Raw genomic sequence first — 24,677 nt, forward strand, 5'->3', positions numbered from 1 at the left:
TGGACTACCATTATATTCGAGAACTTGTTGTTGATCAAGTCATCAATCTTCGACATAACACGTCTCATGATCAATTGGCAGACCTTTTTACAAAAGCAATGACAAGAAGCCGGCATCAATCCCTATTATCCAAATTAATGTTTCTTGATAAGTAGCATCAATTTGAGAGGGGATGTTGACCATATCAGATATGATTCCAAATATCTGATATTATTTTAAAAGATTAGGAACAATATTCTACTTTAACTATGCAGAATCACACCCTTGATATTGTGCAAGATATAGTCTGATATTATTGCTAGAATCATGCTTGTATTTATGAGTCTTTGTATATAAATAGTGTCTAGTGTATCAATTGTAAATCACAAAAATATACATAATGTTTTTCAACTCTTTTTATTCTTGATTTATCAATAGTTATCATGCACAAGCACTGCGGTAATAAACACATGTGTAATATTGCAAACTAGAGTGTTTTAAAGTAATTAGCTTCTAAACTAGTGAAATTTCTATAAGTTTTCCGTAAGTAATTAACGCTAAGAGTAAAATATGAAAAAATAATTAGTCTTTTCTTAATATGTTAAAAGTGGCAAGTAAAAGTGAAAATCTATTTTTTGGAATAGTAGATAAGTAAGAGTGAACAGAGGGAGTAATATTAATCAAGAGAAATATTTCATTATTTTATCTGTATTTAAATCTTAAGATATAATCTCTCTTTATTAAATATTTACTTTATTTTTCATTCATAATTGAGGTGTTGCAATCTTTCTGAACAATTACTATTAAAGGTAAAATAAAATAAAATAATTAATTTGATCTTGAACTTCTAAAACGATAAGTATTTTGAGACATACACATAAATTGTTGACACTTTTTTTATAGTACAATATAAATGAATTTTTCAAAATTCAAGAATATATCAATTATTTTTTCCAGAGTTACCTTTCTTTCTAATGAAGTTCTCAACTTTTTCGTGTGTTTAATTCTTTATAATTTGAACCCTCTTAATGAAAATCTTGATTCCGTCGCTGTTATCTCCTTCCCTTCACAATTCCTACCTATCAATACTCCTTGCTTGTCGCGCCAAATGTCAAGCAATACAAACGTGAACTCTATTTACAGCTTTTCTTGCCTAGTATCAAAGATTTTTTTAAAAAAGGTCTATGTTAGTCATAGGCTCATAGAAAGGAAAAAAAAATCAATTGTTGTTTGTTCATCAAAGATAGTAGTATATCAAACACAACTAATATAAGTTTGCTTTCCGGACACCGGGTGGGAAATCTCTAACCAAAAGTCTCGGTTTCGAGCCTTGGATATGAGAGTTGCCTTTGTTAGGGAGCATTTACCTCCCACTGTAGGACTTTCCGACGTGAATTTGGATTTAGTAGGACCCAATGCAGATAGCAAACATCGAGTGAAAAAACAAAAGGAAAAAAGAGTTTGCTTTCAGAACTGGTGAGGAATGGATTACACTTTTAGTTCTACTAAGAAAAAGGGAATGAGCAATTTGTATGCATATATATTCAATCCTAAGATGTTAAAATGGTGAAAGATGTTTGATTTTTATGTTCCATAAGCCAACTTTTTCACAGAATCAACCATATTATATCAGGATTTTTTGCAAAAAGAGAGACAGACTCACCTCCTTATCCCAATTAGTGCATATATTTATCGCGATAAGTGCCACGTTTTGCACTAACAGTGCACAAATGATCCCCATCCATAGTCCCTAAATGTATGAACATAAATCAAAGACAAAGATCGCTGAGATTTGATTGCGGGTAGTTAGTTTGGGGTAGGGGTGGAGGATGTTAAAAGAGTAACAAAGATGTACCATGCCTCCAGTATCGAAAACAAATGCAAAGAGAACAGAAGAAGGTAATCCCACAACATAATAAGCCCCAAGATTGATAAATGCACAGAGTTTTTGCCATCCACATCCTCTAGCAGCCCCTGGAAAAAAATATATGCAAAATGAGCATAATACTCTAGTATGTAACACATTGTCGTTCTTGCTCCAGCTAACGGATCAAAGAGTCGAGTGATTTTCAACCTGAAAGCACACATTGGAAGCCATCCAAGAAATCAGATAAAGCAAGCAGAGGCAAAATCTTGGCAACGTATTTGATCACTTCTTCTTCGTTGCTGTATAGCTTCCCCCACACAAAACGAACCAAAATGGTGGTGGTTGCGATTATCAACCCTACTGAGATGGACACTATCACGACAACATGTAAAGCTAATCGAGCTCCTTGTGGACGACCAGCACCCAATTCATTTGAAACTCTTGTGCTGATAGAAACAATAAGTTAAAGTTCATACATATAGGTGAAGGAAAAGTTGACACTTTTTCGTCATCAACGATGATATTGATCAGATCATGTGAGCACCGTGTACTGACTTACCTTATAGCACCACCAAGTCCAACTGAAACCATGTACACCATCCAACAAGTATTGAGACTGAAAAGAATTTCAAAAGAGCTTGTGTAAAGGCAGTGCTTGATCTTTCTTTGTTCTAAGAAGCAAAATAATCAATGAGCTTGATGTCAATAGAACACGGACCTTATCGATAACACTGATGTCTCTAATTTAGGATTAGGGAGAAGGCCAGATAACAAAACAACCATCTCAAATGACCAATATTCGAAGCTGAAATCAGAGTGATAATACGTAAAAAGGTCAGTTACTCCATAACAGATATTGCCAGATGGATTGGAAAGAATAAGAACATTTAAGTCCTGAAGTTGAAATATAAGGGGAAGGGGGAAGGCGTAACAGGTCAAAAAAAACCTTTCAGCATAAGCACATTAACTAAGTACGTACGTTGCAAATTCGAATTATGATTTAGAAGAACATATTGATAAGTGAAAGAAATGAGATTACACTTACCAAATCATAATTGCAGAAGGAATGGCAAGCTTGATAAAATCCAGAATGTCGTCCAAAGCTTCCTTCGAAAAACCAGTCCAAGTTTTTTTACAAGCCAGGGAAAATTTAACATAACCAGCTAGTAAAAACACATTAACCCAATACGAAATGGCATTAGCCAAAGCAGCTCCCTTGCTTCCAAGACCAATCTTGAATACAAAAAGCCAACATATAAAAATGTGCAACACAGCCGTGAAACCAGAGGTCAACATCATGGGCATCACTATATTTTGAGTCTGTAGAAATCTGTTGAGGCATTGAAGGATGCAATACGCGAAAAGGCTGGGGATCATCCATCGATTGAATTGTCCTGCTTCGTTAGATACATCACGGTCTTGACCACAAGCAATGAGAATTGTGCTGGTGTTAAACCATATCAGTAAAAGCAAAATGCTCAAGGAAAGAAGAACTAGCATTGCTCTTTGTGTGTAAATGCCAAGCATATGGTATTGCTTAGCTCCATAGGCTTGCCCACATAGTGTTTCCAGTGCACTTCCCATTCCTAACTACCAAAAAAGTTGTGAAAATAAGTTTAGAAATAAATCAACTAGTAAAACTTCAAGATAAGAAAGGAACAAGCACCCAATTAGATCATTTGAACACAGAGGTGGACTCGTCCATTCTGTGAGTTCAACTAAACCTATTACTTTAGGCTCGAACTATGTATACATATAACCAAAAAATGGGGAATTCCCTATCTCTGAGTGCGATATGAACTATTGGTTCACGTAATTGGAAAGAACTATTAGGTTTGTGAGCAAAAACTATAAATTTATCACTCATCCAATTTGAGTACCTTGTAGGATAAACCTCAACACGAAAAAAATGAAGAGTAACAACAACAAGTGATTGAGTTAAGAAGTTCCTCATATAAAATTATCGACTCTCTCCAGAGATATAGTAACAATAAGGAGACGACAAAATTGTTTCAAGCACCGAAATCAGACACATTAATAATATTATGAACCCACTAACTCTACATCATGTAATCGCCTATGTTCGAGCAGCATACAAATCCAATCAATAACCATTCACCATGATTTGAACAAACAATAGTAAATGACACATGTTATCACATTTTGAATTCACTAACTCTAGATTATGAATTCACCTATGTACTATTTGACGCCCCTTCCCTAGAAAATTACATTGTTTAGTTAGGTCAAATTTTAGTTTTATTTTCTCTGTGTGACTACTTATTTTTTATATATATTGTGACACCCCTTAGAAAAATTTCTGGCTCTGCCATAGCGTGCAACATACAAACCCAAATCAATAACCATTAAGTAGGATTTGAACAAACAATAGTAACTAAGAAAAGAAGTTAATTTACCAAAACACTGAATCCAGTGACTGAAGCAAAAGAAGTAGCCATGGAAGCACCAGAGAGAGGCAATTCACCCAAGTGGCCAACAAACATGATGCTAATAACTTGCAGACAATACTGAAGAAAGTTGACTGCTATAAGAGGGACAGCAAGTCCTAGTTGCCTTTTTATTTCTTCAATGATTTCTCCTCCATAAGTTACTTGTTCATTAGTAGCAGTATTATCAAAATCATGGCTTGTTTCTTCATTTGTCAATAATGGAACCTGTAGACTTGAACTTTGACCTTCCATTTTTTTCTTGTTGATTCAAGAAATATGGTCCAAGAAAGTAAGAGGGATCTTCATCATCAATTTACTTGTTGACCCTTTTGTAGAGACAATATATTAGTTTACATTTGGACAGGAATTTATCACATTATAAAACTATGGGGTCCCAACCATCGATAGGGATCTATTACTTGCTAACAAGACCTTCAGAAAATAATACTTTCTCCGTTCTATTTTATGTGACAGTGTTTGATCACACCTAGAATTAATGAAAATAAGAGAAGACTTTGTTATGTTAACCAATTGCCTCTATTAAAGTCATTTTAGTGTTTATTTTTGATAATTTGTGTTTGTTCTTACAATTTGTTATTACTTGGCAAATATTTTTGATAAAATCTCTAAGTTCCCAAGTTCTAAAAAAAAGTAGAACTTTTATATTTTATAAAAATACCAATCATTTATTAATTCCAACTAAATATTTATCTACCAATTTACTCCATTAATATGATCAACCAATATCATTAATTCCTCTTAAATAAAACTTATCTATAAAAATATTCACCGATCCTCTTAATTCTTGATCATTAAGTATATGTTAAATTAAACAATTAATGTATTGTATATACTGTTATTTTGTTATTGTTGATTATTATCAATTATGTTATAAAGTTTTTTTTAACGGAACATATTTATTATAAAATGATAACACAAACTTATGGATATTTTTAATAATTTTTAGAACTTACAAGTATAAAATAATATTTTTTGAAATTTCACCAAAACTTGAAAAAATTTGGGACCAAACGTATGGTGCAATTTTACCAAAATTTCTCCCCAAAATAACTTGTCAAGAATATTTGGGAACTTAGAGCTAAATTGAGCCTTATTTTTTTGACTTTTTTTTTACAATAAAGTGTTAAGTGAGACTCAATAAGAATAAAGTGGAAATGGTGCATTAAATAGTTGCCAAATAAGAAAATGTGACATTCTTTTTTAAAAGAACTTCAAAGAAAATGTGTCACATAAATTGAGACGAGAGAATAATATATTTTTATATTTTATACTCCATCAGTTTCAATTTATTTATCTGATTTTGACTTTGATATGAAGTTTGTAAGAAAGCATATATATATATATATATATATATATATATATATATATATATATAATTTACATGTTTTTAATTTAATCTTTATCATTTACTATGTAATTAATTAACATGTATATTTATCCTAAATTTATCGCTTAATCATTGTAAATTAAGATGATTTGATACATGCATCGTGTTAGGTGATTAACTATTTCAAAAATAGTAAACACTATTATAGATTCCATTTTTATTGGAAAAGAAATATGCAGTAGTTTGTTGACTTGCAGTTGCAACACACATAAATTTCATGAAAGCCATCGAAAAATTAAAGGGTATTTTTCCTTTATTAGTCTATCCAATTCCACATATGAATTTCATTTAGTGTATTGTAGCCTCTTTAAGTGATTGTGGTGTCTACAAATTTTTATGGTAATTTCACTAAAATTTATGTTATAGAAAAATGCATATCTGATATCTGATTTACCAAATAATTTTAAAAAGATTTGTAATTGGGTGAAATATTTTTAATTGTTGGTAAACTGTCGTATATCAATTTATGTTTTTGAATTTACTTTTATATTTATATAGAAAAGCACGAAGTCCATACACGAAATATTGATCGATTTTGTAACTTCAAAAATAAATTTATGTTAGATAAATTTGTTAATTAATTATTAACACTGGTGACAAGACCTTTGATCATGATAGAGCACAAAAACGTACAAAGTATGTGGGATAAGACAACTAGTTGCATTAGAAAAATAATTAGAGAGTTGCTAGGGGTGTCGAAGAATAACTTTGGTGGACACTAAGGATATTGGTGGTGAAATGAAGAAGTTCAAGGCAAAGTGGAAGCAAAGAAGATTGTGTATGCAAAGTGGGTGGACTACACGATCGAGGACGAGAAGGGAACGAACAAGGAAATTTGTAAGGTGGCAGGGACATAGGCACAACTTTCGAAAGACTGTATATTGAACTAGGGAACAAGGACAGAGATAAAAAGTTGTACAGGCTCACAAAGGCGAGAGAGAGGAAGACCCGAGACTTAGATCAAGTGAAGTGCATCAAAGATGAAGAAAGCATGGCATTGGCAAATGAGACTCTCATTAAGCAAAGATGACAAGCATACTTCCACATACTGTAGAACGAAGAGTGAGGCATAAACATTATGTTGGATGAGTTGGAACACTCAGAGAGACATGAAATTTTGGGTATTATAGGTGTATTAAGATTGAGGAGATAAAACATGCTATTGGTAAGATGAGCAAGGGAAATCGACAAGACCAGATAAGATTTTGATGGGTTTTTGAAAGAGCACGAATAAAGCAGGTTTGGATTCATGCGAGGGTGATCAACCACAAAAGTCATCCATCTTGTGAGGAGACTGATGTAGAAGTATCAGGAAAGGAAAAGAGACTTACATATGGTATTCATTGACCTTGACAAGGTCTATGATAAAGTCCAAAGGGAAGTCTTGTGGTGCTGCCTGGAGGCAAGAGGTGTATTAGTGGCATATATTAGGGCGATAAAGGACATGTACGAAGGAGCTAAGGACATGTACGAAGGAGCTAAATGCGGGTAAGAACGGTGGGAGGAGACTCAAGACATTTTCCGTTGATAAATTATATCAGGGACCAACTCTTAGTCTGTTTCTGTTTACCTTGGTGTTGGATGAATTGATGCAAGACATTCAAGATTAGATGCCTTGGTGTATGTTATTTGTGGATACATAATACTGATTGATGAGACACGCATTGGAGTTAATGCCAAGTTAGAGGCGTGGAGTCAAACTTAGGAGATTAAAGGATTCAGGTTGAGCATAACCAAGACATAGTATGCAAAATGCAGAAGGTGTGAAAATGAGGCTTGACACATGAAATATCTCCTAGAGAGACAAATTCAAGTACCTTGGGTCTATAATCCAGGAGGTTGGGGACGTCAACGAGGATATCACACATTGTATTGTTGTGCTTAGATGAAGTTAAGGCTTGTCTCTGGAGTCTTATGTGATAAAAAGGTACCACCAAAATTCAAAGGTAAGTTCTATAGAGTGGTGGTTAAACCAACTCAAATATAAGTTCTATAGAGTGGTAGTTAAACCAACATTGTTGTATGAAGCGGAATACTGGCCAATCAAAAACTCTCATGTTCAAAAGATGCATGTTACGTAGATTAGGATGCTAAGGTGGATGTATGGTCATACTAGTAATATTAGAAATGAGGATATTCAAAATAAATTGGAAGTGACCTCCATGGCGGACAAGATGTGAGAATCGAGACTGAGATGATTTGAATATGTGAAAAGGAGAGACAAGGATTGATCGAAAAAAGTATCAGAGAAAGGTGATAAGACATGATATGCTGCAATTTATGATTACCGAGGACATGACCTTATATAACAGGATGTGGAAAACACATATTTAGGATAAAAGGTTAGTAGGTAACTTGTCACTGTACTGGTTGTATTATTGTGGTTCTTGTTTTTTTTTATATTCATCACTATTTTTAATAATCTATCATAATATATTATTTATTGTGTTTCACTTATTGCATTATTTTGTTGTTATTGTTGTTGCTCCTTTTGGTAGCCTTTACATTGTTTCCTTGTAACTTACTATATCTCTTCACTATTCCCTTCTTTTTTTGTATCTGGATTTGCTTTACTTGAGCCGAGGGTCTATGAAAACAACTTCTCTACCTCTACGAGGTAATAATAAGTTTTGCCTACATTCTACTCTCTATAAACCTCACTTATAAACCTCACTTGTAGAATTTAGTGGGTATTACATTGTTGTATAAGGTAGACTACAATATCATATCATATTTGTATCAGATATAATAAAATATCTTTAATATGATATGTATGTCAAAAAAATATTGAATTTATTTATTGTGTCAATATAATAAAATTACTATATCTTTTATTTTTTAAATAAATATTATATTTGTTTTAGCATTAATTTTTACTATTCTACAATATTTTTTTTATATATTCATATTTTTAGATCAAAAGTTTAAAATGATTGATTTAGTAAAAATACGGACTTCCAATTTATTCGCCAAAAAAGTTGGTATAAAAGCAAAAAAGCAAAAAAAAAACAACACAAAATTCAAATGCTCCTCGGTTTTTCAGCAGAGTAAAAGCAGTAAACGGATCACACACAGTGGGCTCTTGATAAATCAGCTCAACACATTTCAAAATCAAACCCTAGCTGTCCTTTTTTTCACTTTCTCTCTCTATCCTTCCATGGCTTCCAGGAGGCTTATCGCCTCTCTCCTCCGTTCATCGGCTCAACGTGGCACCGGCGGGGGTGGTGCTCCAATTTCCCGATCATCATTAGCAAACTCGATCGCTAGACCAGCTTCACGCGCTTCCCCTAAAGGATTTCTCTTAAACCGTGCGGTACAGTACGCTACCTCCGCAGCAGCTCCGGCGTCTAAGACATCAACACCACCGAAGTCATCTGGTAGTGAAGCAAGTGGAAAAATTACAGATGAGTTTACAGGTGCTGGTGCGATCGGGAAGGTTTGTCAGGTTATTGGTGCTGTGGTGGATGTGAGATTTGATGATGGTTTGCCTCCAATTCTCACTGCTCTTGAGGTGTTGGATAATCAGATCCGACTTGTGCTTGAGGTTGCTCAGCATTTGGGGGAGAATATGGTTAGGACTATTGCTATGGATGGTACTGAAGGACTTGTGCGTGGTCAACCTGTGCTCAATACTGGTTCTCCTATCACCGTGAGTGATCAGAATTCCTTATTTATTTTTTTCATTTTCAAATATTCGTGCTTTACTTGTTTAAAAAGTTGCATTTTTTTCCTCAAAGGTCAAATCCTGAATATTAACGTTGTGGGAGCTGTATATATTATACATTGATTGCAAGTGATTTCAGATCTTAATGCACGATGATCTGTAGCTCTATTATAGTGGAAAGTGGTCTATTACTCAAGGTGTTGAACAATTCATCTTTGCTCATGATTTAGTGTACAGTTTGAAAGATACTTGGTCACTGTAAAGCTGTAGGAGTTTACTATCTTGGAAGTGAATCACTCATGTTTGCTTATGATCTCCAGATGACATCCATCACTCATGTTTCCTACATTATTTTGTTTTTTCTTTTGAAGTTTATGCTGGGGTATGGTGACTGTGCTTTGGCTTCTTTGTAATGGTGTCTTCTGATTGTTTTTATTGTTAGTATCTTCATTTTGGCTGCTGCCCGACTTGTCCAAGTTTTTCTTGTAAAACAGATTGTGTACGTTTTAGTTGAGTTTGATGGTTTCCCCTTCTTGTGATGACAGGTTCCTGTTGGTAGATCCACACTTGGACGTATCATGAATGTCATTGGAGAGGCAATTGATGAGAGAGGCCCAATTAGTAAGTCACATTGCTGTGGATACGCCATATTCTAATTTATCCATTGGACTTTATAAAAAAATTATAATCTATCCATGAGAATGGTTCTGATAGTTGCATCTTAATCTGTAAAATGGTTACAGCAACCGATCACTTTTTGCCAATCCATCGTGAAGCTCCTGCCTTTGTTGAGCAAGCCACTGAACAACAAATTCTTGTCACTGGTATTAAGGTAATTCCGTCAGTTCTTATTTTCTTGGGCAGTATATTTTTGCACTCCATCCGAAATGCTACATTCAGTAATGATTCTTCTATCATTGCTTTTTATTGAACTTAATAATGATGACTATTCTATCATCATTATGCTTTTGTCAGGTCGTTGATCTTCTTGCTCCATACCAAAGAGGAGGAAAAATTGGGCTGTTTGGTGGTGCTGGTGTCGGCAAAACTGTGCTTATTATGGAACTGATTAACAATGTCGCAAAAGCACATGGTTAGGATTGGTTTCTTTGAACCTCCTTATATAGGTCATATAAAAGTCACTGCAAAGCTGATCAGTTCGGTGACTTGGCTATACAGGTGGTTTCTCTGTCTTTGCTGGTGTTGGTGAACGCACTCGAGAGGGTAATGATTTGTACCGAGAAATGATTGAAAGTGGTGTCATCAAGCTAGGCGAGAAGCAAGTTAGTTTAATCAAAATCATTTTCTCTACCTCTTTATCTCGTATGCTTTTTCCTTTCTGTTGCTGACATATTATGAACTCAAACTATTTCAGAGTGAAAGCAAGTGTGCCCTTGTATATGGTCAAATGAATGAGCCCCCTGGTGCTCGTGCACGTGTTGGACTTACAGGTTTGACCGTGGCTGAGCACTTCCGAGATGCTGAGGGGCAGGATGTGCTTCTCTTTATTGACAATATTTTCAGGTTTACTCAGGTAGGCTTATCTCTAAAAGTCCATGTATAAATTTTTTCTTATTTTATATAACCTGACTGTGGCGCTATGTGCATCTTATATTGAAATAGGCTAACTCAGAAGTGTCTGCTTTGCTTGGTCGTATCCCATCTGCTGTTGGTTATCAACCAACTTTGGCTACGGATCTTGGAGGTCTTCAAGAACGTATCACCACCACCAAGAAAGGTTCTATTACATCTGTCCAAGCTATTTATGTGCCTGCTGATGACTTGACAGATCCAGCTCCTGCTACAACCTTTGCTCACTTGGATGCCACAACTGTCTTGTCCCGTCAGGTATAATGCCATTGTTTGATCTGGTGCTGTAATTTTATTAACTATGATGGGTTGATGGAGTTGATTTAACTTTGGTCATTACATTTCTTTTTGGATGCCAGATTTCTGAGCTTGGTATCTATCCTGCTGTCGATCCACTTGATTCTACATCTCGCATGCTCTCACCTCACATTTTGGGAGAGGATCACTACAATACTGCCCGTGGGGTACAGAAAGTTCTTCAAAACTACAAGAATCTTCAAGATATTATCGCCATTTTGGGTATGGATGAGCTTAGTGAAGATGATAAGATGACTGTTGCCCGTGCACGTAAAATCCAAAGGTTCCTCAGTCAGCCTTTCCACGTCGCTGAAGTTTTCACTGGTGCCCCTGGAAAATATGTCGACTTGAAGGAGAGCATTAACAGTTTCCAGGTAATACTAATAAATATGAGATTGTATGTTTGTTGCATCTAATTGTTGTATGGAGGCTTTCTCATGCTGCTCGTCTGCTATGTGATCAACTACTGCATTTATTAGTTGCTCTCATTAGCAGACATGCTGTAAAACCTCTTCAACAAGTTAAAATCTGAATTTATTCCTGCTTTGCAACTTATCCATACTTTTCTGCTTATAATTGAAGTTGAGCATCTGCCATTACTTTCCCTTTTCTACTACAAGAATGTGCAGTGCTAGTATGTAATTGAACTTTCTTTATGGCTTTTACGAAGCTGATGAATGCTTTTCGATTCTTCGCAACTCCCCCCTCCCCCCCCAAAAGAAGACTTTTCCCCCCTTTTGCCCTTGATTGAAGTTTGTCAACAACTTTAGTATCCTCTTTCTGTTGGTTGATCTAAATTTGTTGCTGTTTGGTCCTATGTTGATGAACTCTTTGTTAATATCTTTTTGACAGGGAGTTTTGGATGGCAAATATGATGACCTTTCAGAGCAATCGTTTTATATGGTTGGTGGTATCGATGAGGTCATTGCCAAGGCAGAGAAGATTGCCAAGGAATCTGCAGCCTAGATAGATTATAAACATCAGTGACTTTCTTTTGTTCTCTTCACCAAAATAATTTAGTTTGTGACATTTTGGTTTCTTTTTGGGAGGGCCAAGGGGTCCAGAATTCTGCTTTTTGTTTTTATATCTTCCAATGCGGGATTGTTATAGAGAGACATGCTGCAGCCAAGGACGTTTTCGCCAAACCCCCTGCTCTATTATGTCACATAATAACGGGGGTAAATGGCAAGCTTGTATATGTTACTTTCATGTCGTTTTTAGAGAATTTTTGATGCTTCAATTATCAAATGTCTTCTGAATCAGGTTCTTTTTCCAATTATGGTTCATTTCATGCCCGTTGTTATCCATCTTCCCTTATGACGCGATCATCTGGTCTTAAACTTCTATCCATGCTTTGAGAGTATAAGTCATTTATCTCCAGCAATATTTGCTCTTCTTTAAGAATTTCGTAGGGCAAAACAATGAATAAGGTACATGAATAGAAAAAAATACCACTGTAGGAGCTTACTAAATGGTGCTCCCGTGCTTACAGATTCCAAACCGAGCATAAAATTAATGTTGTTGCAGAAGTAATTGTCAATAATTATGCTTCACATATTTGATATCGACAAACAAGATATTGATAAACAATGTGGATAGAGGGGGATAGCAAGATAACACTAATACTTATTACCTTAATTTATGTGCTCTATAATCTTCTATTTGAGGTCGTATTCTTAGTAAGTTGAAAATGTATTATATCCTGTCTAATCATTTCTTCTCAATACTTCTTCGACTTACCTCTACTTAGGGGTGTCAATGGTTTTCAAAAAACCGACTTAATCGATCGAACCAAATCGTATCAAACTGATTTTTAGGTTTCTTTTAATAAAACAGATGATTTTTATATAAATTTTAATCGTACCAAAGAATTAGATAGGTTTTTTATTTTGTAAAAAGCAACCGAAAAAAATACCGAATCGTATCGAATAATATATATGTAAAATATATTTTATATATCAAATTTAAAAATAATAAAATATTAAGTTTTTTGCTTTAGACACAAGATAATGAAAGTGATTACAAGTGACAACATAATTAGCACTCAAAGTCCTAACACTAAAACTTTTTATTCTACTCCGATTAAAATTAAATTAGTTCTAACATCTCAACTCTCGTGTAGTAACTAGTAAACTACAAGGTATTCCAACGATCTTGGATAACAAGCTACAAGTTATTGGATATTTTTCCTCTCTTATGGTTTAAATTTCTCTTATTGGATATATAAATTAAGTAAACTCAGTTCTTGAGTTTCATGTTGATTGATTTTTTCAGCTTGTATGATATAAATTATACATTTGTCTTTGCTTTATATTATTTTACACTACCATAATGTAATGGGACGAATTTCTATTCTTATTTTCTTGATTCATCACCTCTTTAATGATAAAAATGTTTAGAGATTTTTTGTCAAAGTCATCCCAAGTATACATAATAACGTTTTTTTGTTTGTTAGTTTTTTTAGTATACATAATAGCGTGTTCTAATTTTTATAATTTTTTAATAAAAAAATAAAAAATTAACAGAACGTATCGATACCGAAGAGAAACCGAGATAATGGAACGGTTTTGAAAAATCTAGTTTTGGTTATAAGAACTAAAATAACTGAAAAAATGATATGGAATAAATTTCATAAAATAACCGTCCGAACTGTACCATTGACACCCCTACCTCTACCCCTTCTAAAAGCATCCATAGCCAATCTTTCACACCTCTACATTGAACATCGATGTATCTCCTCTTCTCATGCCTGAACCTTCTCAGCTTTGCTTTGTGCATCTTCTCCTCCATTGAATCCACTCACATCTTATCCGAATATTCTCATTTCTGATCCTATCTCTCTTAGTTTGTCCACACATTCAACCAACCTCCTCATTTCTATATCTTTTATTTTTTGAACGTGAGAATTTTTGATTTATCAACACTCCATTATGACAATATAGTACTTATTTAATCACCACTCCATAAAACTTACCTAGGTTTTGATGATAACTTCTAATTATGACACAAAACTTCAGGTGCGAGCCTCTATTTTCATCTACCTTACCTCAATACTGAGTGAGATCCGACATCCTCATTAATATCTCCATTTTCGTAAATAATAAACCCAATATACTTAAAACTTTTATATTAAGCCTCACTTCTAGGCCCGCCTCATTTAATACGTCACTACTTGCACTCCAAAACCCAAACTTATTTCTCTTATACAGTGCATCCAAAAATGCCAGCGACTTAACATTCATGTCTTCCTTCCCAACTAAGCAAATAGCTAAATCACACCCTTAATCTAAGCTTCAATTGACTTCTTCTTTCCAAACTCCCTAGCATCATCGTTAAACACCACCACAACCATGGCCGCACCGTCGTCAACGGCGGCGAAAACAGCCAACATCATGCTTACAATCCCTGAGAAGAAAACTGTCTCGCTCGATCTCTACCGTCCACTCCGAAACTACATAGTCTACAATTACTCCGAACGTGAAGCTCAAAATCTCGAAGATGATCTTCAAACGCTTAAGCAATTCCGTTCCGATATCGAACGTGGCCCTAATGAGTCATCTCTTCCTGCTCGTCGTGACCTTTTGCAGAATTACTATAAATCCCTTTGTGCTGTTGAGTCTCGTTTCCCAATTTCACCTGATCAAGACCATATTAATTCTGTTACTTTTACTTGGTATGATGCTTTTAAGAACAAAAACAAAGCTGCTCAGCAGAACATCCATTTAGGTATTTCCTGCAACTTTGTTCAATTGTGGTTTTTCGAATTTTGCGTACTTTTTGTTTCTAATTGTTTGATACTTGTTCATTGTACAATTGATAATGCCTGAGTTACAGCTTTTCCATTGCTCGCAATTGGGTCTTAAATTTTGCATCTTTTGTTGTCAGTCCTTACTTTTTTAGTTTCATAGTGCAGTTGTTGTATAGGGTATAGCTTTCTATTGCTATGCACTTGCTCTGAGCATCTACATTGGTCTCCTGTTCCTTTTTCTGAACCAAATTATCTAAAAGATGCTCATGGAATTTGTTCTAGCTATGGATTAACTTTAGTCCAGTATATCTCGAAATTAATGATTGTTCCCATTGGCCCCAGGCCCTTCTAGCTTTAAGTGTATCATCAATCAAATATGCCTGGCTCCTAGATTAGATAAGGTTGGCTATATGAATCCTAGGCAAGTTGGGCATGTCTTAACAAATTTCTTATTCAAAGGATTCACCATAGTTGGACTTCTTTTATGCTACCTGTTATTCTACCACAGCCTTCATTTTTTTATCTGTGCTTGAGAGTATTTGTCCTCTCTAACTCCTCGAGGTAGTGGTCAGGTCTACATACACTCTACCCTCCACTGACCCCGCTTTTGGGACTATACTAGGTTGTTGTTGTTGCTTGAGAGTAGTTTTGTCTAGCGGTGGAAGTGTATTGACTACTTATTTGCTGCGAAATCCTAGATGAACATTAAACACACAGCAATTTTCTTCACACAAATTGGCTATATTTACCTACTAGTAATTAAAAAAGCATGGTGATATTTGTCACTTGGTAAGGAAAAAAGGGGTACATTAATCTTAATTATTACGAGTTTGGAGAAATCAATGTTAATCTCGAACTATTGTCATCTTATCATACAGTTCTACTGATCCTTTTTTTTTTTGGGTGTCCACATAGAAAAAGCTGCAGTTTTGTTCAATCTGGGGGCAGTGCACAGTCAGATGGGATTGGGTTTTGATCGTTCATCAGTTGAGGGGAGAAGACAGGGATCACATTCCTTTATTGCTGCTGCTGGGGCATTTGCCTTCTTGAGAGACAATGTGGCAATGAAGGCATCAATGGGTAGCTCCACCACTGTTGATGTCTCTGTCGAATGTGCTGGGATGCTGGAAAGACTCATGTTGGCTCAGGCTCAGGAGTGTGTTTTTGAGAATAGCATTGCCAAGGGAAATACTCCTGGTGTCTGTGCAAAGATTTCAAGACAGGTTCATTTCTCTATTCCTTCTTTTAATCTACACCACTCAATAACTGCTGTATGAGATTTACTTATAAAGAAAAAAACTTATCTGTAGAATTAGTTGAGTTCTTGACATTAGTCACATTGCTATGCAACATTTTTTCTTAGATAGCTTGAGTGAGTTAATACTTTTTCTTTTCTTTATTAGAATTTTCCTAAGATATTTAGAAGGAAATAATTTAGTCCATGTCAGATAAAGACCACTAATTTTTGTACATTTCTATCGGAAATCTAGTCAGCAAAGAAAACTCCTATGGTCTGTGCAACTTTGTATTGTTAATATGCTCATTTTATATTAAGTAATAAATAATGACAATCCTCCAAGTTCCTACATGCAATGATGCTTATTGGAGTTTGGTTAGAATAAACTCATGTATAAATTATATTAGACTATACTACAGGTGTGGCATATGCAGCTTGAGAATTGGGGGTTGGTGAGAACAATTTCATATTGGATTTGTTCTTTTCGAATTTTAATTTAAACTCAGTATAGTTCACTGAAGAAGGCATGTCTGAGTTGGGTTGGCTAGTTCCTTCAGATATTGGTTCTTTAGTTTATTGCACATGTTATTCCTGTAGATAGCATGTCAACTCATATCATTTAGCTTATAAGTTGTAAATTATCAAATTTGGCCAAACCAGTTGAGTTTGTTTTGGGTCTTGCTTAAGTGCTTGGATGCAGCAATAGATGCAAAATCGATGTTGAAATGAAATGAATGCTCTATCATAGGTTGGATTATTTTATGAGGAAGCTTTGGCAGCATTAAATGTTGCACCTCTGAACCAGCACTTTGACAAGGCTTGGCTAGCTCATGTTCAGCTTAAGGCAGCACTGTTTTATGCTGAGGCCTGCTACAGGTACAGTCTAGAGCTCCATGACAAAGAAGAAATTGCAGAGGAAATTGCAAGGTTGAAGAGTGGTGTTAATGTCTTGTCTGAGGCAAGAAAAACATCTCCAAGGGGAGCACCACAGCAGCTCTTGGATGCAATTACTAAGCTAGAAGCTAGTTCAAATCTAAACTTGGAGAAGGCTATAAAGGAAAACGACAGAGTCTACCTCATGAGGGTTCCGCCAGCCAGTTCTCTGCCACCACTTGCAGCATTTTCCTTGGTCAAGCCTATGCAAATGAATGATATTCTGGACGCAAGTAAGGAGAAGATGTTTGCCAGTCTTGTCCCAGACAACAGTGCAAAAGCTCTTTCTAGGTACACTGAGATGGTTGATGATGTCATCAGGACTCAAGCTGAGAAGTTACAACAGGGCAGTGAGCTAGCTCGAGTGAGGCTCAGAGAAATGGACTTGCCTGATTCGATTCTTGCCTTGGAGGGAAATTTATCCTTACCTGTGGCTTTAAAAGAAGATGTAGAGGCAGTGCAAATTTGTGGTGGTCCAGCTGGTTTGGATGCTGAGATTCAGCAACTCAGAGATCTGAAGAGGGTGAACCAGGAGTTGCTGGTCCAGACAGAGGAGCTTTTGCAAAAAGAAGCAACGGAAGATACACAGTTTAGAACTCAATTCGGAACCCGATGGACAAGGCCTCAATCTACTACTTTAACAAAAAACCTGCAGGACAGGTTAAACAGGTTTGCAGCAAACCTGAAGCAAGCTGCAGAAAGTGATGCCAGAATTGACCGATCAGTGAGGGATCACGCAGCACTCATGTCAATCCTTGACTGCCGTCCAGTACGTATTTATTATTTGGACCTTATTTTACATAACTAGTCATGTCATGTCTTATTGTGCCACTTCTAGTTGGCACCTGGCTATATGAATATCAAGGGCTTTACTCATCAATGCATATAAAATAATCAAATTCTCTGGCTCTTGGATTTATTTGTAGACATATAGTATTAGGTAATACTTCTAAGGATAAAACTATCAAACCTATCTGGTAATGAAGCAAGTGAATTAGATAAATCTCTGACACGCTTGCACCACCATGAGCTTAGTAAGATGGTCAATGCTTCTATACCAGATAATTTGTATCTTCTCTCATGGTTCACTTCCAAGGATTTTAAACAGGTTAAATGCATACTAGATTTGGAGTCTTTGATTCCTAAATTTTGATTTCATTTTGAAACTTGGCTCAATCTGTAGCTTATTGCACATGCATGACATGTTATTGTTTGCAAAAATATTTCATTACTGGATCTAGTGCTTATCACATACAATGTGATAACACTTCTATTTCTCTCTGTGATAGCTGTCAAGTTAAGTCCTGAGGTGTGCATTTTTCTCTTTGATAGATCGAATCTGCTCTTCCAACCTTGGCAAGACCAATCTTGTCTCTGGACGCCACTGAAGATGCCATTGTGGGAGCCCTGAAGCAGAGCCTGGTAACAATGAATTAGTGGGGTTACATTTGTGTTATTGGTCTTTTCTGTGTTCCTTATCTAACGGTTTATGTTGCAACATGTTTCTTGAGTGACTTAAGCCTATTCTGTTTACTGTTCAACATATATATCATCTCCTTTTTTTTTGGAGGTGTGTGTGGATGAAAGCTAACTTCTTTCCGTTTGAGAAGTGTCTAATTTTTCAGGATGTCTTTCTGCTTTTGTTTTTTTGTCACAAGGAGATAACTTGAAAATTGATGTCAGTCGTGCATTAACATAATAATTTATTAGTGAATACTACTAATAAAAACATTGAAAAACATCCTAATTCTTAAGCAACCTTCATGGATGAGATTTGGGCACTTACTGCACATTATTTCTAGTTTGAAATTCCTTTAATGCCCATTTTGTGATTGAGAAGTGGTCTTTGAATAGGAAATTAGAAGACAATTATACTATGCAGGCATCTTTGGATATTAAATAACGTAATGTTTAGTATATTGTGCATGGTACTATAAAATATAAATTACGGAAGGAAATTGTCCATAAATATTTGGATTTATGAACTGTAAAAAGGCACTTCGGAACTTCACTCCAATCTGTTTTAAAAAGAATCATCTGTCCTATTTCGACGTATAAGCTTTATGTTGTTGCAACTTAAATTATTTTAGTGGTCTCCTTCAAGTCATTGTTGCTTATATTTACAGAGGCAACTAGAAAATCTTGGTGCTCAGCGTGCTGGTCTGGAAGATATGCTGAAAGAAATGAAGAGGAAGGTATGATAAGATTCGTCTTAAAATATATGCTCTGCAAAGTTGAATTCTATTAGGTAGAGTTGGACATCTTTTTTTAGAATGAGACTTTAACCATCTTTGGTCCATTATCGTAGGAGGGTTGGTCAAGTATGCCATCTTTCACCCTAGAAGGTGATGATGATATAATCCTTTGCTAGTGCACATCCTCTTATTCTGCTGCTCTACAGTCATTGAGTTTATTAACATGATATTAATAAGATGAGTTCATACTTCAATGATATAAGCCACGGATAAACATATTTTGGTGTGAAAACTCACTGTAATTACCCTGAATGAATCCTGGATTAGATGGTTCACTCTGTGCAGGTTGTTCCATCGGTGGATTGGCGTTTTGTCCAATGGTTTCATATGTGCTTATCTTATTGATGAGTGACGGGGAAGGAGCCACAGTAGTAGGATCCATTTTCTTACAAATTCAAATGGATAGTTCAATTACATCACATCAAGTGAAGCTCTTCATTAAATTGAGAAACTCATTGTTGGGTGGGGGCAGGGAGGGTTATTTGGTTATGCAGATTGATAAGATCTTTTAGTTATGTCTCAGAATGTGATTTCGCAACTTCCATTTCCTAGGGAAGTCGAAAAGAACTTTCTTCTGAGTATATGAAAAAGAGGGATAGATCGGGCCTTTTTATAAAGAAGTGGTGACATAGTTAAGACTACTCTGGCATTACCGTTGCTCTTCATCATCTCAGGAGCAGATAATGCAATATGAATTTGCCTTTGTGCTAAGTTGACATTTGTGTATCCATATGCAACATGCTTGTTTTTTTAGCATTTTGTTTGCCTCTGCTTCACCATCAAGGGATCTAAATATGCAACTTGATTTTGTATCTGTTGTGTGATGTTACTCAGGATGATATACTTCCGAAATTGATGACATCCACGGGCTCCCATGAGGATCTTTTCAGGAAGGAGATTGCAAAATATGATCATATTTGTGAAGAAATTTCTCAAAACATCGAGGCGCAAGAACAGTTGCTGCTGCAAATTCAGGTTCGGAATTTATGTTTTTTTCAGGGATATACCTTTTTAGTTTTGCTGCACTTTTTCATTTCAGCTTGGGAGCTTCTCTTAAGCTTTATCTTAGGAATACTTGTCTGGTAAATTTGAGGAAATGTGTATTGCACAGTCTTTAGTAGGAGTTCCCTAATATATTTCCGTATTGTTAGCTCTAGGATTGCTCTTCAGAATACATTTTATAGGTAACGAAGCGAGGGATGCAAGCATTTTCCTATTTTGTTTCTTTTAATCCTTGTGTCATCGGCTGGTGTTTTTTTTCAACTATGATTTTCTATTACTCCCTCGGTCCCATTTTATATGACTCACTTCCTTTTTAGTCAGTCCCAAAAAGAATGACACATTTCTATATTAATTAACAATTTAACTTTAAAATGTCTATTTAACCCTTAATGAAATGATTTATAGCCACACAAATATCTATCACTTATTTTGGACCACACATTTCAAAAGTCTTTCTTTCTTTCTTAAACTTCGTGCCAAGTCAAACTAACTCATATAAAATGGGACGGAGGGAGTACTTTTTATGCCGACCAACATGGGAAGTTGCATTTTTTAAATATCCGGAAAGCATTTCAGATGTAATATAATGACATTAGAGCCGTGGCGAAGCCAGAAATTTGGCAAAGGATGTGCAAATTTTCTTTAGTTGTGTTAAGGGTGTGCAAAATTAAGTATACATTCAGCTAACATTTAGCCTCTGTATATCATATAATTTTCCGGGGAACCACCCTTCGCTTAAGGTGGCTCCGCCCATGTTGCAGAGTCCCACTGCGGGCTCTTGTGGGGTGGGTGGTCTCTTTATATGGTCTTTGGCAATCTTCACCTCTTGAGCTAGCTTTTGGTGTTGAGTTAGGCCCAAGATCCATTGCTCTACATGATATAAGCGCAGAATCCATCCCAATTCTTGTTACCCGATGTTGGATCCCCATATTAAAAATTCCATCCCAATTCTTGTTACCCGATGTTGGATCCCCATATTAAAAATTGCCCACATTACAGATGTCCAACCCTAGGCGTGGTGGTGGGGTGTTGAAAGTTCCACGTCGGTTTTTTATGGGATGGGTGGGATCCTTGTATGGTTTGGACAATCCTCACCGCTTGAACTAACGCTTGGGGTTGAGTTAGGCCCAAGATGCATTTCTTTACCATATCCTTAATTGAGACATCACCTATGACATGTCTTTTCGTTCCAAACTTTTTTGAGTTACACAGGTTAATCTAGTTGTTTGTATCTAGAAAGTGTCAAAGAGAATGTTTGGAAGGGGGAGTGGGGGTAAAGAGGATCATATAATTAGTGTTATTTTCTTAATTGCAGTTATATGTGTGGTGTTCCTTTTCTTAGTTTATACTTGTTATTTCATGTGTTCGAATCCTGTGATTTGCATGTCATTATTAGTGCCTGAGATGAGTTAATATGGAGAAATATGGTCAATGAAGATTTATATAGCCGACCCCAACTTGTTTGGGACTGAAGCGAAGTTATATTTTTTGGAAATTAAGAGTTGTATAGCACAAATTATTGTATAAAAGGCATGCTTAACCAAAATATTGTATTCCTTCGGACCAGAAATACTTCATTTTAAGTTTTCTTTGTGCAAACATTGAGAAAAAAGTCCCTCTTTTGGGAAGGAACAATCTACTTGCGCTGGATTTCATTATTCAAGTTGCATCTCTTTGAATGCTCTCTAACAAGGTGGTGTTCCTTTTGCAGGCTCAAAATTATGAGTTTGCTTCTATTTTCAATCTTGAGGATTATAAAGGTGTGTTTTTAATTCCCATAATCATTTTGCAATGTCTGATGAAGAACGTTGAAGCTTAGATATTCTTGGTACACAAATATCTTCTGTCCTAAGTAACTTAGGTGGGCTGACCCTTTCATTCAATTTTTGTTTATCAAAATGACTCCTTACACATTATGTGTCCAGTGATATACTCAAAGCAAGTTAGGTCCCTTGATGTCATTTTAAATGGATGTTGCAGTTATCAGTTTTAAAATTGACATGGTGAAGTGCTGTCCAGCCCTTACTATGATATGTTGGCCATTTAACATCTGCATTCTCTACTAGTTTATATCTGTCTACTTTGACATTTCTTCTCGGCATGGCTTATTCATATTTCTTCAAGTATGGTTGTTGATTTCAGATGTTCTAGTTAGTGTTAATTTGCTAAGCTCATTCTTCTCGATGCCACAGCTTCCCGCGAGAGAATCTATAAGCAGATTGAAGCTGCCATTTTGAAATATCAAGAAATCAAGGAAAATATCAATGAGGGATTGAAGTTCTATGTAACCCTTCAGGTATGAGAATTTTCACCTCTTTTGAGACGGGTCTTTCTATTGGAGTGGTTTGGGGAGGGGGTACAGATAGGAAGGTTTGCTCACCCATTTTACAACAGGAGGAGGATTCCAATCATTCGCTTTCAGTAGAACCTTTGTGCACATTCCACTTGTGATATATGATCATTTGTGTCCTAGATAAGAATTTCTGTCGGGCAAAGAAGCTGAGGCGGGGATAAGGTGAGCTAGATTAGAGTCGGTGATCACTTTCCTTTTGGTTCCATGGGATTATAATGCAATTGGCTGATATACCAAGGACTACAATTATCCTCCAAGGGACCTATTTTAACCCGTTGAGAGGATTGAGATGTGACTATTCCATGGGTTGCATTTTAAACCCCTCCCCAATGGGGTATCCGAAGGAATTGTCGGATACATTTTTACTCTCCTCCCATCTTCCCTGCCTTTGTCTGTGCTGTGCGGTTCTTTACCAGCTCCACCACCTCATCTCATCTTCCCTTTTTTTTTTTAATAAAGAAATTATCAAGGCTAATTAATAGAAGAATAATCTGAAGTGTAATCTCTCATCTAATCCATGAATTGCGCATGAGAATAATTTATACAATCCCATCCCACTAATCTCACCAAGAATCCGTTATTACAATCACATTCTCGATTTTCACTCTAATTCAACTGTATGATAATCTACCCTCGCATGTGCAAAGTCAAAGAATCCCTTTGGATCTTCTCATGTAAGCATAGTCAATGGTGTCAAAACCCCCAGTTCTCCTGCAAATCTGACTAGGATCATTCAATTGTATAACCTCACATGCTAATCATTGTATCTGTTTAGGTTCTTTGGTATGAGGCTTGGGTTGAGCCTTATCGGAGATGAGCATTGAGAACTTGTAGCTCAAAGTTGCTTTTCCGCACTTCTAAGATTCATTTTTTAGTTGTGCACAGTGGGACAAATGACTAGTCTTTTTCCAGTTCTTCCTGAATACGTCAAGCTTTTTTGATCTATCTGCAAATTTCCAGGAAATGAATTCAGATAAATTTGTCTTTTGTTGAACAGGAGGCGATCACTAATGTGAAGCAGCAGTGTAGTGATTTTGTGATGACAAGAAACATGCAGTGCCGAGAAATGATGGAAGAGGTACAGAGGCAAATCTCAGGTCTCAGTTTCCAGGATAATAAAAGTTCAAGTGGGTATACTTATCCTGCTGTTGGGCAGGCTCATCAGCCTCCAAGATCCAATCCCCAGATGCAGACCGAGACTGGAAATATACCCAATTCTTCTCGACCACACCAGGCTCCTACGTACCAGCCTCCTCCTCAGCAACCAACAATGTCTGGATATAGTCAAACCTCTAATCCTTATAGTTCTCCACAACCGCCTGCACCTCCTCCTCAGCGACCAACAATGTCTGGATATAGTCAAACCTCTCCTCCTTACAGTTCTTCACAACCGCCTTACCATTTCCCAGGTCAAGGTCAACCATATTCACATCCACAACCGCATCCTCAACATCAACAACAGCCTCCACCTAGCCATGAGTACGGCCAACCTGCATATCCTGGGTGGAGGGGTCCATACTATAATGCACCTCCACAGCAGCCCGGAGCTATGCCTCAGCCTCCTTACACTGCCCCTTCTCCTCCATATCCTCATCCTCCTCCCCATCAGAGCGGCTATTACAGGCAATGATAGTTTTCCAATAATTTTTTCCGTGTGCATCTCATGTTCATTTTTTGTCGTTCTCAAGTCGATTAGATTGGACGTGGCGAGACTTCTTTGTCTGTACCATTTCTTGGCATATATCTTTATACATTGTAAGTTTGAATGAAGCACACATGTACAGGGTATCTCCTTGTATAATCGATGACCAAATTAAAGATTTAGTTATGATATATCAAGATATTTTGATGATAAATACATTAAATAATGATAAATATGTACATTTATATTTGA

At 36.1% G+C, this 24,677-nt stretch overlaps 3 protein-coding genes across 4 annotated transcripts; 2 read left to right on the top strand and 1 right to left on the bottom strand.

Moving 5' to 3' along the window:
* Positions 1–813: 813 nt before the first annotated feature.
* On the bottom strand, positions 814–4,645 carry LOC129871669 (protein DETOXIFICATION 16-like). Of its 2 annotated transcripts, none has more exons than XM_055946627.1 (8): positions 4,264–4,645; positions 2,892–3,436; positions 2,565–2,651; positions 2,406–2,462; positions 2,054–2,292; positions 1,835–1,953; positions 1,643–1,729; positions 814–1,132 (listed from the first exon to the last, which is right to left on the bottom strand). In XM_055946627.1, exons 1-8 carry the CDS (start codon positions 4,546–4,548, stop codon positions 1,091–1,093), a joined length of 1,461 nt encoding a protein of 486 aa, XP_055802602.1. In that variant the 5' UTR covers positions 4,549–4,645; the 3' UTR covers positions 814–1,090. The 2 variants fall into 2 exon arrangements, with proteins under 2 accessions (XP_055802602.1, XP_055802603.1); XM_055946628.1 differs by having other exon boundaries at positions 816–1,132; positions 2,892–3,432; positions 4,264–4,373.
* A 4,072-nt stretch (positions 4,646–8,717) lies between these two features.
* Positions 8,718–12,531, top strand: LOC129870191 (ATP synthase subunit beta, mitochondrial). Its single transcript, XM_055944850.1, has 9 exons — positions 8,718–9,353; positions 9,914–9,989; positions 10,112–10,200; positions 10,344–10,461; positions 10,548–10,651; positions 10,744–10,902; positions 10,992–11,216; positions 11,318–11,629; positions 12,108–12,531. The coding sequence occupies exons 1-9, from the start codon at positions 8,862–8,864 to the stop codon at positions 12,219–12,221; spliced, it is 1,689 nt and encodes a 562-aa protein (XP_055800825.1). The 5' UTR covers positions 8,718–8,861; the 3' UTR covers positions 12,222–12,531.
* Positions 12,532–14,421: 1,890 nt separating this feature from the next.
* On the top strand, positions 14,422–24,677 carry LOC129870100 (vacuolar-sorting protein BRO1-like). Its single transcript, XM_055944696.1, has 9 exons — positions 14,422–14,981; positions 15,919–16,226; positions 16,989–17,942; positions 18,506–18,595; positions 19,300–19,368; positions 20,263–20,403; positions 22,142–22,190; positions 22,623–22,726; positions 23,781–24,677. The coding sequence occupies exons 1-9, from the start codon at positions 14,606–14,608 to the stop codon at positions 24,411–24,413; spliced, it is 2,724 nt and encodes a 907-aa protein (XP_055800671.1). The 5' UTR covers positions 14,422–14,605; the 3' UTR covers positions 24,414–24,677.

This window comes from Solanum dulcamara, chromosome 10 (genome assembly GCF_947179165.1).
Source record: "Solanum dulcamara chromosome 10, daSolDulc1.2, whole genome shotgun sequence".
NCBI lineage: Eukaryota > Viridiplantae > Streptophyta > Magnoliopsida > Solanales > Solanaceae > Solanum > Solanum dulcamara.

Bases quoted from the DNA above. Each gene is read 5' to 3' on its own strand.
- LOC129871669 (XM_055946627.1), bottom strand. From the start codon at position 4,548: ATGGAAGGTCAAAGTTCAAGTCTACAGGTTCCATTATTGACAAATGAA. The intron at 2,463-2,564 runs GTCCGTGTTCTA...AATTCTTTTCAG, and splicing joins ACATCAGTGTTATCGATAAG to TCTCAATACTTGTTGGATGG. The intron at 2,293-2,405 runs GTAAGTCAGTAC...TGTTTCTATCAG, and splicing joins GGACTTGGTGGTGCTATAAG to CACAAGAGTTTCAAATGAAT.
- LOC129870191 (XM_055944850.1), top strand. From the start codon at position 8,862: ATGGCTTCCAGGAGGCTTATCGCCTCTCTCCTCCGTTCATCGGCTCAA. The intron at 10,201-10,343 runs GTAATTCCGTCA...TGCTTTTGTCAG, and splicing joins TTCTTGTCACTGGTATTAAG to GTCGTTGATCTTCTTGCTCC. The intron at 10,462-10,547 runs GTTAGGATTGGT...TTGGCTATACAG, and splicing joins CAATGTCGCAAAAGCACATG to GTGGTTTCTCTGTCTTTGCT.
- LOC129870100 (XM_055944696.1), top strand. From the start codon at position 14,606: ATGGCCGCACCGTCGTCAACGGCGGCGAAAACAGCCAACATCATGCTT. The intron at 18,596-19,299 runs GTAACAATGAAT...TTATATTTACAG, and splicing joins GAGCCCTGAAGCAGAGCCTG to AGGCAACTAGAAAATCTTGG. The intron at 22,727-23,780 runs GTATGAGAATTT...TTTGTTGAACAG, and splicing joins AGTTCTATGTAACCCTTCAG to GAGGCGATCACTAATGTGAA.